At 34.0% G+C, this 15,458-nt stretch overlaps 1 protein-coding gene across 3 annotated transcripts in view; it reads right to left on the bottom strand.

The window, feature by feature from the left end:
- Positions 1–243: 243 nt before the first annotated feature.
- Positions 244–15,458, bottom strand: part of PRRC1 (proline rich coiled-coil 1) — a 36,945-nt gene continuing 21,730 nt past the window's right edge. For all 3 annotated transcript variants that reach the window (XM_077138307.1, XM_077138306.1, XM_077138308.1), the window contains exons 7-9: positions 8,788–8,891; positions 7,557–7,659; positions 244–3,678 (exon numbers count right to left, since the gene is read on the bottom strand). In XM_077138307.1, coding sequence (XP_076994422.1) covers positions 3,469–3,678; positions 7,557–7,659; positions 8,788–8,891 — 417 coding nt within the window. In that variant the 3' untranslated portion in view covers positions 244–3,468. The remainder of the gene's footprint in view (positions 3,679–7,556; positions 7,660–8,787; positions 8,892–15,458) is intronic.

The following is a 15,458-nucleotide window of genomic DNA, read 5'->3' as shown; positions in this document are numbered from 1 at the left end:
TACTCAAGAGTTCTCCTTAGAACTCCCCTCTCTTAAATATCTCTACTTCTTTGACCTTGACGTTAGCAACTCTGGTATATTTGAATGTCACAATTCTAATGGAAATACAGTCTTTTGAAGTTGCTTTTGCACATGAATTCTGGGCTGCCAATACTCAGGTCAGACAAACAGGAATATGGGTCCTTATAATAGAAAATTAATATGAATTAGCATTTTAAAAAATCACTACACATCTTTGGGAAACAAGTTAAAGTATTATTTATTTATGACATATTTACATACTTACAAAATTGGTTGTATCCAATACATCATCCTGCATAGTATGCTAAAAATCAAATAGTCTAAGAACAAAAACCCAAGTCTTTTAATAATTTATATATAACCCAGTACCTTCTGGAACATAAAATATTATCAGTTTGGATTCACAGAACACAAATTTCTATTTAAATATTTTCTAGGCAAGGAACAGAATGAATTCAACAACATATTTAAGTGATTTGGTTGAACCCTGAGTATATTTTAATTTGCATAATTTTGAATAGATTTACATAATACACCTTCCTCTGTACCCTTATAGATTTATACTTAGTATTATGCTATCTTTGTCCATTTATCCCATATCAATTTTCTACCTCAGTAATGCTCCAGAGAAAAAGGAACAAAGAACAGGAAAGCAAGAATAACATGAAGCTCAGAAGGAAAATTTTTACTAGCATTGCCTAAAGCTTTTCCAACTCCAGAAGTCTACAGAACAGCTCTAAGCCCAGCCTCCCTCAAAATGTAATCAGAGGGTCTTGAACTGAATAACCTGACTCCTTTCGTCAACTGAGAGTGCTGTTAAATTTCTCTTTCAACGTCCTTCCTATCCTTTTGCACATTACGTAAGTAAACCAAAAAAGGTGTACAACCTTATAAAATAAGTACTTCCTAGAGCTCCTCAGGGAAAAAACTATTGCAAAAATGAGGAAAACAACAGTGGTAAACAGCTGAGATAAAGGGAGAGGAAAAAGGAAATAGGAATCGCCTCCCAACCCCCGAAAATGCCAGCGTCTGGGAGTTAGAAGGAAAGGGGTGCAAGAAAAGCAAAGGGAAGGCTGGAGGACTGGTAAAGGGGAACGTGATGCCCTTAGAGATCAGCATAGCCTATGAGGGTAAATCCCCTCCCCAGAAAATGCCCAGCTACAGCTGCTGTTACAGATAACCAGTAACTGTTCCGGCCCTTTATAAGCTTAGTCTCATGCACAAAAGGGAAATCTAAGGATGAAAAGTGAAACAAAAGGTTGGGAAAGCTGAGCATGTAGAACCAACCATGCTCTGATGACTTTCAAAGATAATTCCGGGCCAAAAAAAGAATCAGAAAGGCGAGAGCTAGATCAGGGATTTCTCTCTTCCATCTGCCCTTCTACAAGCCTCCTCACCCACTCACACTGTTCCAAAGGGCGAAGGCGTGTCAGGTTACCAGGTGCAGGAAGATTATGTGGCTTTAACCAAGCCACGAATAACCCTGCCACTGCTGCTTACTGGGAAAATCAGTATCTATCTGGATATCAATGCTGGCGATTCTATCAAAACAACATTCAAAAACATCAGATAATATGCTTGAGACTTGGTAAAAAAAAAAGAAAATAAAAATTCCTATTTCTAGGATCTGGAAAAAATTTCTTCTAATTTGGGGGAAAGTAGGAGAAGTATTTTAAGTACTGCCATACTTTTCTTCAGTCCCTAAAGAAAGACTTTACTGTGTTTACTATCAGGCCAATGCCATAGGAAGCACTGTAAGAAAAGGGTAGCTTTTAATTTACTTTCATGGGTGATTTCAGTGTTTAAGTTATGACTTTTAAAAAAAAAGATTCGGCGGAGCAACGGTGGCTCATGGCAAAAAATTCTCCCCTGCTGAGCTGGAGACCCAGGCTCGAGTCACAGAGCATGCCCATGCCCAAAATAATGGTTAGATGTACGTGGTAGAGAAAGATGAAAACATGGATGAAATGCTCCATAAACACCAATATAGAGGGGAAAAGCACTCTGCTTCTATTACCTCTGGACAAAAGGCATCATAAAAGCTGACTGCAGCTCTTTTCTGCTTCCCATTACTTTCAATGATACAGGGGCCTTAAACTGTCTGAACAATCATTATGTAGTGTTTGGAAATTAACATACATCATAGTTGCAAAATTAATACTTATTCTTCTCATCCTCAGATAAAAAGAGCAGAAATCAAATAATTACATGAAATAATATTTTCTATACAAAGCAAACCTTAAATGTAGGATAAGAAGCGTCAACACCTTTTGAAAATACAAGGGATTGTGCTCTTTTACATCTTAAGACCTATACAGAAGAAATAAAATTAAATTACATTTATACAAGAAACTATCCTCAAGATTTATTTGAACTTGCATATACAGAGTTCAACAGTATAAGAAAAAAACACACAATTTTGATTTATGTAAATCAAAAAGTGGTAAAATATATTATTTGGAGGGAAGAAAGCTTTCATTAAACATAATGGACTAAATAAATGGGATCAAACATAAAACAGTTTCTTTGAAAACTTCCATAAAAAGTAAAGTCAGAATGGCACAAAGTTAGAAAAGTAGTATTCAAGGCAAACTAAATAAGAAGCAACCTTATTTAAAATAAGAGGCATTTAATTTCATAAACAACAACAAAATAATTACTCTCAAAAATGTCCCTATTATAGTCTGGAGAATATGAGTGGAAGCAAAAACAATGGCTGTGGTCAAAGTTTATACTTCTAAGTACTGAATAATATTATACAAAATAACACGAATAATTCCAGTTTAGTATACACTTGAATCATTTGCCACTTAGTTGTAACACAGAAATGAACAAACAAAATGTTCACAGAAATCTACAAAATGCCAAAGTTTTTTAAAAAGTTGAAACTTTCAGACTATAAGTGTACATGAAGACAAAAAAGAAAATGATCAATTCAGATACTTTGGCCCATGTTGTTTAAAATATGCATAGAAATGTGCACCATCTCCCTATGAGTAATTCTGTTAAGGTAAACTGTTGAGCTTTAAAGGCTACAGAGAAGAGACTGATCATGAATTAAAAGAAACAGTGCTTTTAAAGAATATTCAGTAAACATATTTTTTTAATTAACCATGTCTTGTTCAAAAAGCAAAATAACCAATTCTATATCATTAAGTTAAATGCAGATTAACTTCCACCTTATAAATGTGATATATCAAATTGTACTATAAATATATTTATATATATTGTTTGAGAACTATGGTATGTGAAATAATATGATCATAAAAAGGATTTTTCATCTACTTCAATGATATCAGGCCTTTTTAGAAAAAGGAAAACAGACTCAAGAAAATTATAAAAACTGCAGGATTCATTGAAGGTACTCAATTAAAGAAGGTATAATCCCTTCTTTAACAACAAGCTAAAAAGAGAGGAAAAGTCTCAGTATCCTAGAGAAGTCTTCTCTTACGTGGTTCTGGGTGGGAGGCGCTGTTTATACATGCCTGCTACTGCTTTGGCTGCACTGTAGATCATCTGTCGACGAGACATGCCAGTGAAGGCCATGTGCCAATCAGTCCGGCTGACATTGAACAAACTCTTTTCCAGGACTTCGCCCACTGTTACCAAAAGGCCTGACCATCCTAGGTTATAGTCCTGGGGAGTAAGACTTTGAGCCTATAGAAAAATGATATAGATATATTATTTACGGTATAGTAAAAATATCCCTAGAACAAGCTGTTTTACTAAGAGATATTTCAAAGTTTCTTAGGTTACTTTTAACATAGATTATAAGACACACAGCTATGTTGCCACAATATGAAGTTACGAGACTATAAAAGAATCAAAATAATATGGTATATGCCATTTTTTTCACATATCCATATTAAGTTCATTCTGCTGTTCGGTAATCTACAAATCTGAGTACCGACAATCATCAGAAGACATTTCAGAAAACTACAGGTTCTCAGGTCCCATTTAAGACTACTGAATTGGAAACTCCATAGTCGGGTATGTACAAAACAGTACAATATTTATAAAATCACTCCCCAAATAAGTCTGATAGAAGTAATCCAGCATTTGGGAATCATTGTCCTAAGTATTACCTTCCAAATGTACACTGTATTTCCAAGAAGAGAAACAACAGAGAAGCCATGAAGATCCACAAGGAAGCTAAAAGAACAGTGGTTCTTAAAGTCTGATATACATATGAACTACCTGTCTTGTTAAAAATGCAGATTCTAATTCAATAGCTCTGGGTTGGGGCTTGAGATTCTGCATTTTTAACAAGTTTTCAAGGGATCCTTAAAATGACTCTAAAACAAAGATCAGTAAGTCTTTTGAGTACCAAGATGTTTAACACTATCAGCAAAAACCCGGACTAGCTGAATTTTTAATTATCTAATTAAGGGAAGGGTGAGGGTGGGGGATGTGGTGAGAAGTCATGTATACTTAAGCTTAACAAGCACAAATTGTGTGAACACTTCCCCCAGATTTTCACTGATAGAATTAACATACTGACGATAATTATAATTCCCTGAGGAGAGGATTTCTATTCCCTTAAATAAAAAAATTCCAATTTAATAAAGAAGCAGACATAAAACATCTCAGGAAAGATTAAAAAAAAGAAATAACCATCATTGGCTGACTCTAGGAAGGGAGCTGAATAGTTGGGATGGAAGGAAGACATTTTGATGCACATACTTTTTCTATCTTCTGGATTTTGAACCTCACAACAAAAATAAAATAAAGATAACATTAAAACAGAGGAAAAACAACATCCTTTAAATACCACTCCCCAGAACTAACACTATTAACAGTTTGTTCTGTATCTTTCCAGGTCTTATTTTAAAGCCTATATATACCTCCCATCTTCAATTAATGGCATCATACAAGATGCAGTTTTTATTTTTTTGCTTCGTGATATAATCAAAGGTATCTTTCAATATAAATATATACAGTAGGTCAACTTCGTTCTTTGACCATTATGACTATTTCTTTTTAATATTTATTCCTAAAAAAAAAGAAAAATTAAAATTATCATTTTAATGGTAGAACATCTAGTGCAGAGACTGGCAAACGTTTTTTGAAAAGGGCCAGATAAATATTTTACACATGGCAGCTCAGTCTCTATTGCCAATTATTCAGCTTTGCCGTTGTAATGTGAAAGCAACCACAGACAATATGTAAATAAATAGGCACTGGTATGTTCCAATATGTATTGAATTAGAAGATTTGGGGAAGCTTTATTTGGCAGTTGCAGAAGTTTGCATTAAAGGGTCCACTCCCAGCAGACAATCTAGAGGTAATGGCAGGAGGCCATACTCAGAAGGAGACTAGAGCAAGGGAACTCCTGGGAGCAAGCAGAACTGGAGAGAGATGGGAGAGAGGACTTACATATCTAGGTGTTATCACTCAGCAGCAAGGTGAGAGTCTCCCAGGCAGAGAGCTCCAAAGAGCAGCAGTGATTTGAGATCTTTTATAGCTCCAGGGCTTAATTTATCTAGGACTAGTAAATGCCAGGTGTAATTTAGCAGGGTATGCAAAGTAGGCAGGCTCTAACTAAAAATACTCTTATTTAGGCTATATTTAAAGCTATTGAATATGCAAAAATTTTAGTTTGGTGGTTGTGGGCCTTGAGCCTGTTGTGAAGCAAACAACCTAAGGGCCAATATCCAGGGGCCATAATCTGGCCCATTTATACAGCACAATAAAACTTATTTAAAAAAAAAAATAGGCAGCAGGCTGGATGTGGCTGAGGGAAGTAGTTTGCTGATCAACATTCTAGAGCAATATTAAACAGTGGCAGGGTTAGGATCATCCTTAATTAAAAGGTTTCTAATATTTTACCACTAAATTTAATGTTTGCTTTGATTTTCAGTACACACATACCCTTCCATTCCTGATTAGCTAGGAGTTATCAGTTTGGTTGTTATATCTAGCAAATACCTTTCAGCATCTATTAAAATCCTTTTTCTCCTTTAATATGATCACATATTAAATTATATTTTGGTTGGCTATTGTACATTCCTGGAACAAATCCTCCTTGGTTAGGACACACTGTTTCTTTAACACATTTCTGAATCTTATTTATTAATTTTATCAATAATTCTGACATTTAGTTCCTAAGTAATATTAGAGTAAAATTTTCTTTGGTGTTACCATGTGTTTAAGAAATAGGGCAGTCTCACAGAATGAGCTAGAAAACATTTCATCTCTGTTTTTGAGACAACAAAACACGAAAATAATCTGTCCCTTGACTGTTTGGTAGAACCCACTTTAAAAACCATTAGGAATCAGTGATTTTGTTTTGAGTTAGACAAATTTCTTCTATTACAACATTTCATTTGGGTAATGTGATTAGATTGAATCAAAGAAATTGCCAATCCTTGACTGTTTTGATCTTCAAAGATGACAAATGCATATATTTCAACTTAATACTTATTCTTGAATCAACTACGGCAGTTTACATTTTCTTAGAAAATCAATCCTCTCATTTAATTGTTCTAATTTACACCAATATCAATAGGCATAGTATCTACTAACAATCTTTCAATCCTCTTCATACTGGGGTATGTTTAACATCTATAAAATGTTTTCTTGAACCTCTGAAATCACGGTAAAATTTATGGTATAAATGAAAGATTCAGTAAAATTTCAGAATTCCAAGCATCAATTCTTAGACCCCTTTCTAAATCACAACCCCCTAAGAGGGCCACAGGAGGCTCCCAAGGATTCTGTAAACACAACACAAAGGCCAAACCTGTATGTAAGAATTTAACATTTTCTTCTTGGGAGAGAACCCATTAGCTTTATCAGATTCTCAAATGTCTATTAGTCCCAAACAATCTTAAGAGGTAATTTAAAAACTAATATTTATCCACATACAAAAGTACAAACACAATGAAACTTGAAAGGAAAAGTCAAGAGAATACCTTGAGCACAGAGAATTAGATGTAAATATATACTTATATTCCATTTTGTTCAAGAAGTGATTAGATACTTATGTAAAAATTTATAATCAAAATCATTATACATGTATACTTATATTCTTCTGAATATTGTGCTAACACATAAATACTTTGTTCCATTTTTCAATCAACAAACGTGCTTATCACCTAAGGCATCTAATACTGACTTGTTACTAAAGAGGAACAAACCAGAGAAAGACCAAGTCAAAGAAAAAGGAAATGGAAGTAAGCAGTGGATAGAAAATGTGAGACAGAGGAAAATAAATGAAAGATGGGCATAAAGCAAGTTGACGAGGTAAATCTTTTTCTGATCTTGAGCAGGGAACATAATCAGAAAAAACAAAGGAAAAAATAAGGAAAATAAATAACCATGTAATGTATAACCTATCCAAAGATGGCTGGAAAACAAAAGCAGCTACTAAAACAATCTGGGAGAAAAAAGATGTTGAAAAGCAAAGAGAAAAGACTGAAGGAAAATGAAGGACCTATCAAAGTTTCGACAACAAATCTAGAACTGATTTCTATTTTGAAAAGAATATTGCCAAGTTTCTCTGGGTACATAAAGAAGAAAAGGAGAAAACCAACCTGTTGTACAAATTCCAAAGGCACTGGTGTGGCTTGTGTAAATGTTTCTAGATGAATGCCATGGACAGGATCTTCAACTATCAAACAACCAATGTCAAACCATCTGTAATGGAACGTATGTGTTTCAAATTAATCATATACTAAATAAGAATAAATAAGCAAAATGAAAAATTAGGCATTATTATTCAGGTAAAGTATCAGATTTCAAAAGGAGACAATCCATAAAAACAACAGATTAAAATTAAAAATAACAGATTAAAATTACCGTTTTGTCTTAATTCCAAGTGGGAAAAGAGAGCCAAGAATAACAGATAAAGAAAAAAATTTTTAATTATGTATTATGAAAAGTTCTCTCTCTTGCCAAGATGGGGGAGAAGAATAAGAATGTGGTATTTATGTATGCAACAGATACATTTACATTCATACAAATATGCAGCTAGTTTATCATTTTTAAATGTCATTTGCTAAAATATGGAAATTTTTTAAACATCATTTGCTAAAATATGGTATTACCAAATCTATCTTTACTATGTAGCCAACTATTAGCAAATTAAAAAAATGAACTCAGCAAAAAGCAACAAATATATTCTTCTCATTACTGATAAGCCTTCCTTATCACATTTTCTGAACTGTCTAGACTAGTCAGCCTTTGAAAACAGCTTCTTTACGAAATCATGGAAACTTTTTTCCATTTAAAGATAACTATAAGTTATTTAAAAAAAGTAATACATTTAAAACTCTACTTAAGTGAAGTTAACTGAAATATGACTGGCATTTTAGTTACTCAAAATCATAAAAATCACAAAAAAGTGAGATGCTCTGAAATCATAAATATTAATATGGAGCAAGAAAACATTCAATGTCTCATTTTTTAAAAATATGTAGCTCTAATAAAGTGAAATGAAATACAAAATAGATTAAGAGACTTCTATTTACAGATTCAAATAAACAAAAGTAAAATATAGGGTAACATAAGTAACTTTGTGGAACAGTAAAATGGCACTTTTTAATGTCCGTAGTATTCATATTCTAAAATTGTGTTTCAAATTAAACACTAAACAATGCTACTTATTTTATTTGGTATACTAATAAATATTTGATATTTTGTTACGACAAATTTCTCAGTTAGATATAATGAAAATTGTGAATACACTTTTTGCTTTATCTTCAGCATAAACCCACAGATTCAATTATTTTTTGCTTCTGAGAGAAACTTTATTAAGCCTCTTACTTGTCAGGTAGCAATTCTGCAAGGAAGTTTTCTACTGACACAGCAGTCTGCTTTTCACGGATAACACCACTTCGACGCAAGCTATCTATCCGTTCCTGGGCTCCCTGAACAACAACAACAAAAAGAGGTTAGAGAACCATTTCAAAATATATGTAAATATTACATATATTTATTTATATACATCTATTTATAAACAAGCATATATTACTCATTGTAAACATTCAAATAATATAGAAATATAGAGTTAAAAAATGAAAAAGTGCAACTGCATTCCCCCTCTGCCAAGTTAAGTTTAAAGAACACCTTCAAAATTATTCCTAAGTACCTTACGATTTTGGCTGCTATTGTGAACTGAATCACATTTATTTAATTTTTTTGGGGGGTGCATGTTCTGGGAATAGAACCTGGCTGGGTCTTCTGCATGGAAGGCAAGAATTCTACCACTGAACCACCCGTGCACCCTTGGATCACTTTTTTTTTTTTGATCACTTTTATACACATTTTCTAACGGTTATTATTAATAAGAGAAAACTATGGATTTTTAAAATGTTGATCTGGAAAGATGCCATCTTACTGCATAAAAATCTTTTATAGTTCAAGTAGTGTTTTGGCTGGTTCTCTCTTGAGTTTTCTAGGTAGGCAATCTAGCAGGTTATTTTAAATTAAAAAAAATGCAAATGTATATATTAGACCAAACTTTATCCAAGAAAATCACTGTCATTTACAAAATAAAACTGAGAAGCTAAGAGGAAGACTGCACAGATAACTCAACCATGAACTAAAAAGATACAGTATAAAACTAAAATCCTAAATACTGAGGGCAAGGTAACATTGTTTTATATTACTTTTATCTGAATCATTCCATTAACAGTGATCACAAATGATGTGAGAATGTGTTCAAAAAGACAGGAAGCTTTTTATCTCTGAACAAAACAAGCAATGGATATTATATCTATATTTAACATGGACAATGAAAGCGGAATAGTACATATGAGATGTAAGTGTTCAATTCTTACTCAAATGAAAATTAAGAAGACTAGAACACTTCAGAGACAACAGAAATAGAGGACATAGTGACAACTGTATGAGAACAAGTACAACAATTTAAGACACTAACTTATAAAGATGAAAGGTCAAAGAAGGTATTATTTAAACTACAACAAAATCAAGACTATTTTTGCTCACTGTTATATCTCTAGTGCCTAGCATAGTGCTTAACTTAGTAGGCATTCAATAAGAATTTGCTAAATGAATAAACTGAACAAAGAAAAAAGTACAGAACCTCTGAAGACCCATATAGCTAAACTCAAGAAGTTAAATAGTATAAATATGGTATCACTAAATCTAATAATACTGAAATGAGGCAGGTCTTAAAAGTAAAAGAAAATATAGTCAATAAGATAAATTTAATTGTTTACACTAGACACTGTAAATATGCCTAATTCACTCTTCCCAAGAGGTACTTTTGGCTAAATTTTGATTAAAAGAACTTTAAATAAACGCTAATTTAGAAAAAGCTGTTAGAGGATTAATGGGATGTTTAAAGCTTCAGCTCTAAACTTCCTGAAGGTATTATCTTAGCTGTATACTACAACACAGCACTGCGTGTCCTATTTCTAGGTTACAGAGACAAAGTCTGCTCACTTTTAACTATCCTAGAGCATAGGGCTTTATATATCATTGTATCCACAAAATATTTAATTGAAATGTATTAGCACACATAAGATAGGTAATCTGGGTTAAAATTTTAAATTTGGGGATTCTACATTATTTCTCTTTTAACTCCCTCTACTGTCTCTGAAAAGTTCTGAAAAAGGTAAACAGCTAACAAATATACAAATCACTTAGCTATATACCAATCTGTATGAATTTTAATTTTGAATTTGTATTAAAATCTGTTGAAAAGGAACCCATACGTCTAAATTTTATGGGCAAAACAGCAAAAACAAGCCTGTCAAAAATCAATGAAGTTACAAGATAAACCTACCCCTAATATCCAAAGAATTAAAAGAATACACTTTTTTTAAGAAGGAGAAAAAAGGGCAGTGCAATGGTGGCTCAGTGGCAGAATACTTGCCTGCCATGCCAGAGACCTGGGTTCAATTCCCGAAGCCTGCCTATGCAAAAAAAAAAAAAAAGAAAGAAAAAAGAAAAAAAAATCAACTGCAGTTCACTTCTCAGCCTTTTGGCTAAGATCAAGTGTAGGAGAAAAAAAATCCTCATTAGCTTTTCAATTTTAGTACCTGACTTTAGATATCTTCTGTCATATATAATTTAGCAAAATATTAAAACCATAATAAGCAAACTTTCCACAAAATCAAGTTATCTAGACTCACGTTTATTTGTACCACTAATTTTTTAATTAACTTTTAAACTTTTTTTGAGGTGGGGGCGGGGTGGGCAGTGCATGGTCCAGGAATCAAATCTGGGTATCCCTCGTGAAAGGCGAGCACTTTACCACTGAACTACCCGTGCACCCTAACGTTTTTAAATTGTGAAATAAACATATATACAAAAAAGGCAATAAATTTCAAAATACATTTTAACAAGCAGTTATAGAATAGATTTTAAAGTTTGCATGAGTTACAGTTCCACGATTTTCCATTTTTTCTTCTAGCTCCTACAAGGCACTGGAGACCAAAAGAAACATCAATATAATGATTCAGCTATCTTATTCATTTGTTAAATCCTACCTTCTCTGCTATACTCTTCCTTTTTAATTTTTTTTTGTGAAAAATAACATATATACAAAAAGCTATAAATTTCAAAGTATATCACAACAATTAGAACAGATTTCTGAGTTTGGTATGGGTTATAATTCCACAATTTTAGGTTTTTACTTCCAACTGTTCTAAGGTGCTAGAGACTAAAAGAACAATATGATTCAGCAATCATACTCATTTGTTAAACCCTACCTTATCTGTATAACTCCAATATCACCCTTAGCCTTTCTCCCATTCTTTAGGAGTGTTTGGGCTATGCCCATTCTAACTTTCTCATGTTGGAAGGGGCTGTCAATAGTAAGGGATGGGAGACGGAACTAGTTAATGTTCTGGAGAGGCTGGCCCCTCTGCATTTTAGGACTTACCTGGTCCAGGGACCCATCTGGAGGTTATAGGTTTCTGGAAAGTTACCCTAGTGCATGGAATCTTTGTAGAATCTTATATAATGCCCTAGTTGTTCTTTACAATTGACAGGAATGGTTTTAGTTGGGGTTTGGCAAGTTATGATAGGTAGCAATACCTAACTGAAGGATGCACATAGTGACTTCCAGAGTAGCCTCTCAGCTCTATTTGAACTCCCTCAGCCACTGACAACTTATTTATTACACTTCTTTTCTCCCTTTTGGTCAGATGGCATTGTCGATCCCATGGTACCAGGACCCAGCTCATCCCTAGGAGTCATCTCCCACAACAACAGGGAGACTTTCACCCCTGGATGTCATGTCCCATGCAGCGGGGAGAGAAATGGTTTCACTTGCAGAGTTGGACTTAGAGACTTCACCTGAGCAAAAAAAGAGGTCCTTTGGAGCTGACTCTCCGGCATACCTATAGGTAGGCTAAGCTTCTCTGCTACATACATAAGCTTCACAAGAGCAAGCCTCAAGATCAAGGGCTTGGCCTATTATTTTGGGTGTCTCTAATGCTTAACACAGTACCAGAGGTCTCCTTGGTGGTGAAGTTTAATGGTTTTCTATTTTTACTCCCATCCCTTAAGGGACTTTGCCAATACTTTTTGATTATCTGCTCAATATACTATGGGATGGATCCAGGCATTACATTAAGCTATACAGGATTACAGGCTCTCATTCTTATTCTGGGATCCCTGTGTTTGGATTGTTTAAATGATCTATCTGTCCAGACAGGTTGAGTGAGATTATGTGCTAAAGAAAATTTAGGCTCTGGACAAAAATAAACCTTTTTTTCCTTTGGTATCAAAGAGTAGGTGATGTTTTAAAATACAGACAATGTCTTTACTTATCCCTGTATTCTGAATTACCTTCATCTCGACCTGGTCAGCTTCGTTCTTATCTCTAAATACCATATCATACATATATAAAATAGCCTCTCAAAAATCCCCCCCTTTTGTAACTCTGGTATGGCTGCAATCCTGTTGCTGTTTTCCTGCTAGACATAGCCCATAGCATGCAGTAGCATTTTTCCCCCTATACCCTGAAATTACAAATTCGTTGTACAAGATTCATGCCTTTGAAGTAATTCATGCAAGAACTTATTTGTATTTGTAGTGTTAACCAGTGGGACATATGAATTTATACAACCCCTTTCAATCACGTTCACCTTCAATACATTACTTACAGACCCACTAGTGAACCATTTTCACTTCATCTATTACTTTACAGTTAAGCTCGACCTCATTAACTAACTGTTCATCATTCTCAAGCTTCTGTGTACCACTAGGTCTCCTATATTCTGCTTTATAAGCCTCTGATTTTACCTTTACCATGATCATAAAAGTGGAATCATTTAGTATCTATCCTTTTGCATCCTACTTATTTCACTCAGCATTATGTCCTCAAGGCTCATCTATCTTGTCATATATTTCAGGATGTCGTTTTAACTTACTATGCCATCATTATGTATATACCACATTTTGTTAATCCATTCGTCTCTTGATAGGCACTTGGATTATTTCCAAATCTTTTGGCAACTGTGAATAATGCTGCTCTGAACGCTGCTGTACAAATCTGTTTGTGTCACTACTTTCAGCTCTTCTGGGTACACACCGAGTAGTGGCATTGCTGGGTCATAGGGCAAATCAATATTTAGTTTTCTGAGGAACCACCAGACTGTCTTCCATAGGGGCTGTACCATTACACATTCCCACTAGTATGCATAAGTATGTCAATTTCTCCACATACTCTTCAACATTTGCAGTTTCCTGTCTGTATAATAGCAGCCATTCTTATAGGTGTGAGGCAGTATCTCAACATACTCTTGATCTGCATTTACCCTATAGCTTGAGAATGAGCTTCTCTTCTTGTGCTTTTAGCCATCTGTATTTGTTCTTCAGAAAAACGTCTATTAATTTCTTTAGCCAACATTATAACTAGGTTGTTTGTTCTTTTGTTGTTGAGTTGTATGATTTCTTTATATATACAGGGTATCAAAACTTTATGTTGGCTGCCTCTTACCCTTCTTGGCAAAGTCTTTTGAGGTACACAAGCATTTGATTTTGAGGAGTTTCCATTTACTTATTTTTTCTTTTGTTGCTTGTGCTTTGGGTGTAAAGTTTAGAAAGCTACATCCTATTATTAGGTCTTGAAGATGTTTCCCTACCTTGTCTTCTAGAAGCTTTATTATACTGGTTCTTGTATTTAGATATTTGATCCAATTTGAGTTAATTTTTGTATAGGGTGTAAGGTAAAGGTCCTCTTTCATTCTTCTGACTATTGATACCCAGTTCTCCCATGCCTATTTATTGAAAAGACTATTTTGTTGAAGTTCAGAGGATTTGGGGCCTTGTCAAAGATGAGTTTGCCACAGATTTGGTGCCATAGATTTGCCCTCTCAATCTGATTCCATTGTTCAATACTTGTATCTTTGAGCCAGTACCATGTTATTTTGACAACTGTGGCTTTATAGTAAGTTTTAAAATCAGGGAGTGTTAATCCTCACTTCGTTTTTCTTTGGATGCTTTTAGCTATTTGGGTTCTCTTTCCCTTACAAGATCAGTTTGGTAACGAGCTTTTCCAAGTCTTCAAAACAGGTTGTTGGAATTTTGATTGGTACTGCATTGAATCTGTAGATCAATTTGGGTAGAATTGACATCTTAACTAAATTTAACCTCCATATCCATGAGCATGAGATGTCTTTCCACCTGTTTAGATCTTTGATTTCTTTTAGTAATGCTATGTAGTTCTCTGTGTACAAGTCCTTTACATCTCTAGTTAAGTTCATTTCTAGATACTTGATTCTTTTAGATGTTATATAGAATTAAAGTTTTTCCTTAATTCACTCCTGTTAGGCCATTGCTTGTGTATAGAAACATTACTGATTTTTGCAAATTTTATAATCTGCCATCTTGCTGAATTTATTAGCTCAAGTAACTTTGCTGTAGACTTCTCAAGATTTTCCAAGTATAGTATCATGTCACCTGCAAATAATGAAAGTTTTACTTCTTCCTTTCCAATCTGGATACCTTTTCTTTCTTTTTCCTGTCTGAATGCTCTAGCTAAAACTTCTAGTACAACGCTGAGTAATAGTGGTGACAGAGGGCATTCTTCTCTAGTTTCTTATCTTAAGGGGACAGTTTTCAATCTCTCTCTCTATTTATGTTGGCTATGGGTTTTTCATATGTCTTTTATCATATTGAGGAAACTATCTTCTTACCTTTTGAAGGTTTTTCTTTAATCAGAAAAGGATGTCAAATTTTTCAAATGCTTTTTCAGCATCAATTAAGATGATTTTTTTTTCCTTTTCGATTTGTGCTATATTAACTGATTTTCTTGTTCAACCACCTTTGTGTTCTGGTATAAACCCCACTTGGTCATGGTGTATAATTCTGATGTGCTATTGGATTTGATTTCCTACTACTTTGTTGAGAATTTTTGCATCTATGTTCATTAGGGAGAATGGTTTGCAGTTTTCCTTTCTTGTAGCATTCTGATCTGGTTTTGATGCTAAAGTGATACTTGCTTCATAAAATGAGTT

The sequence above is a fragment of the Tamandua tetradactyla genome, chromosome 20 (genome assembly GCF_023851605.1).
Source record: "Tamandua tetradactyla isolate mTamTet1 chromosome 20, mTamTet1.pri, whole genome shotgun sequence".
NCBI lineage: Eukaryota > Metazoa > Chordata > Mammalia > Pilosa > Myrmecophagidae > Tamandua > Tamandua tetradactyla.
The sequence above is the reverse complement of the archived record's forward strand: the minus strand, read 5'-3'. Positions and strand labels throughout refer to the sequence as shown.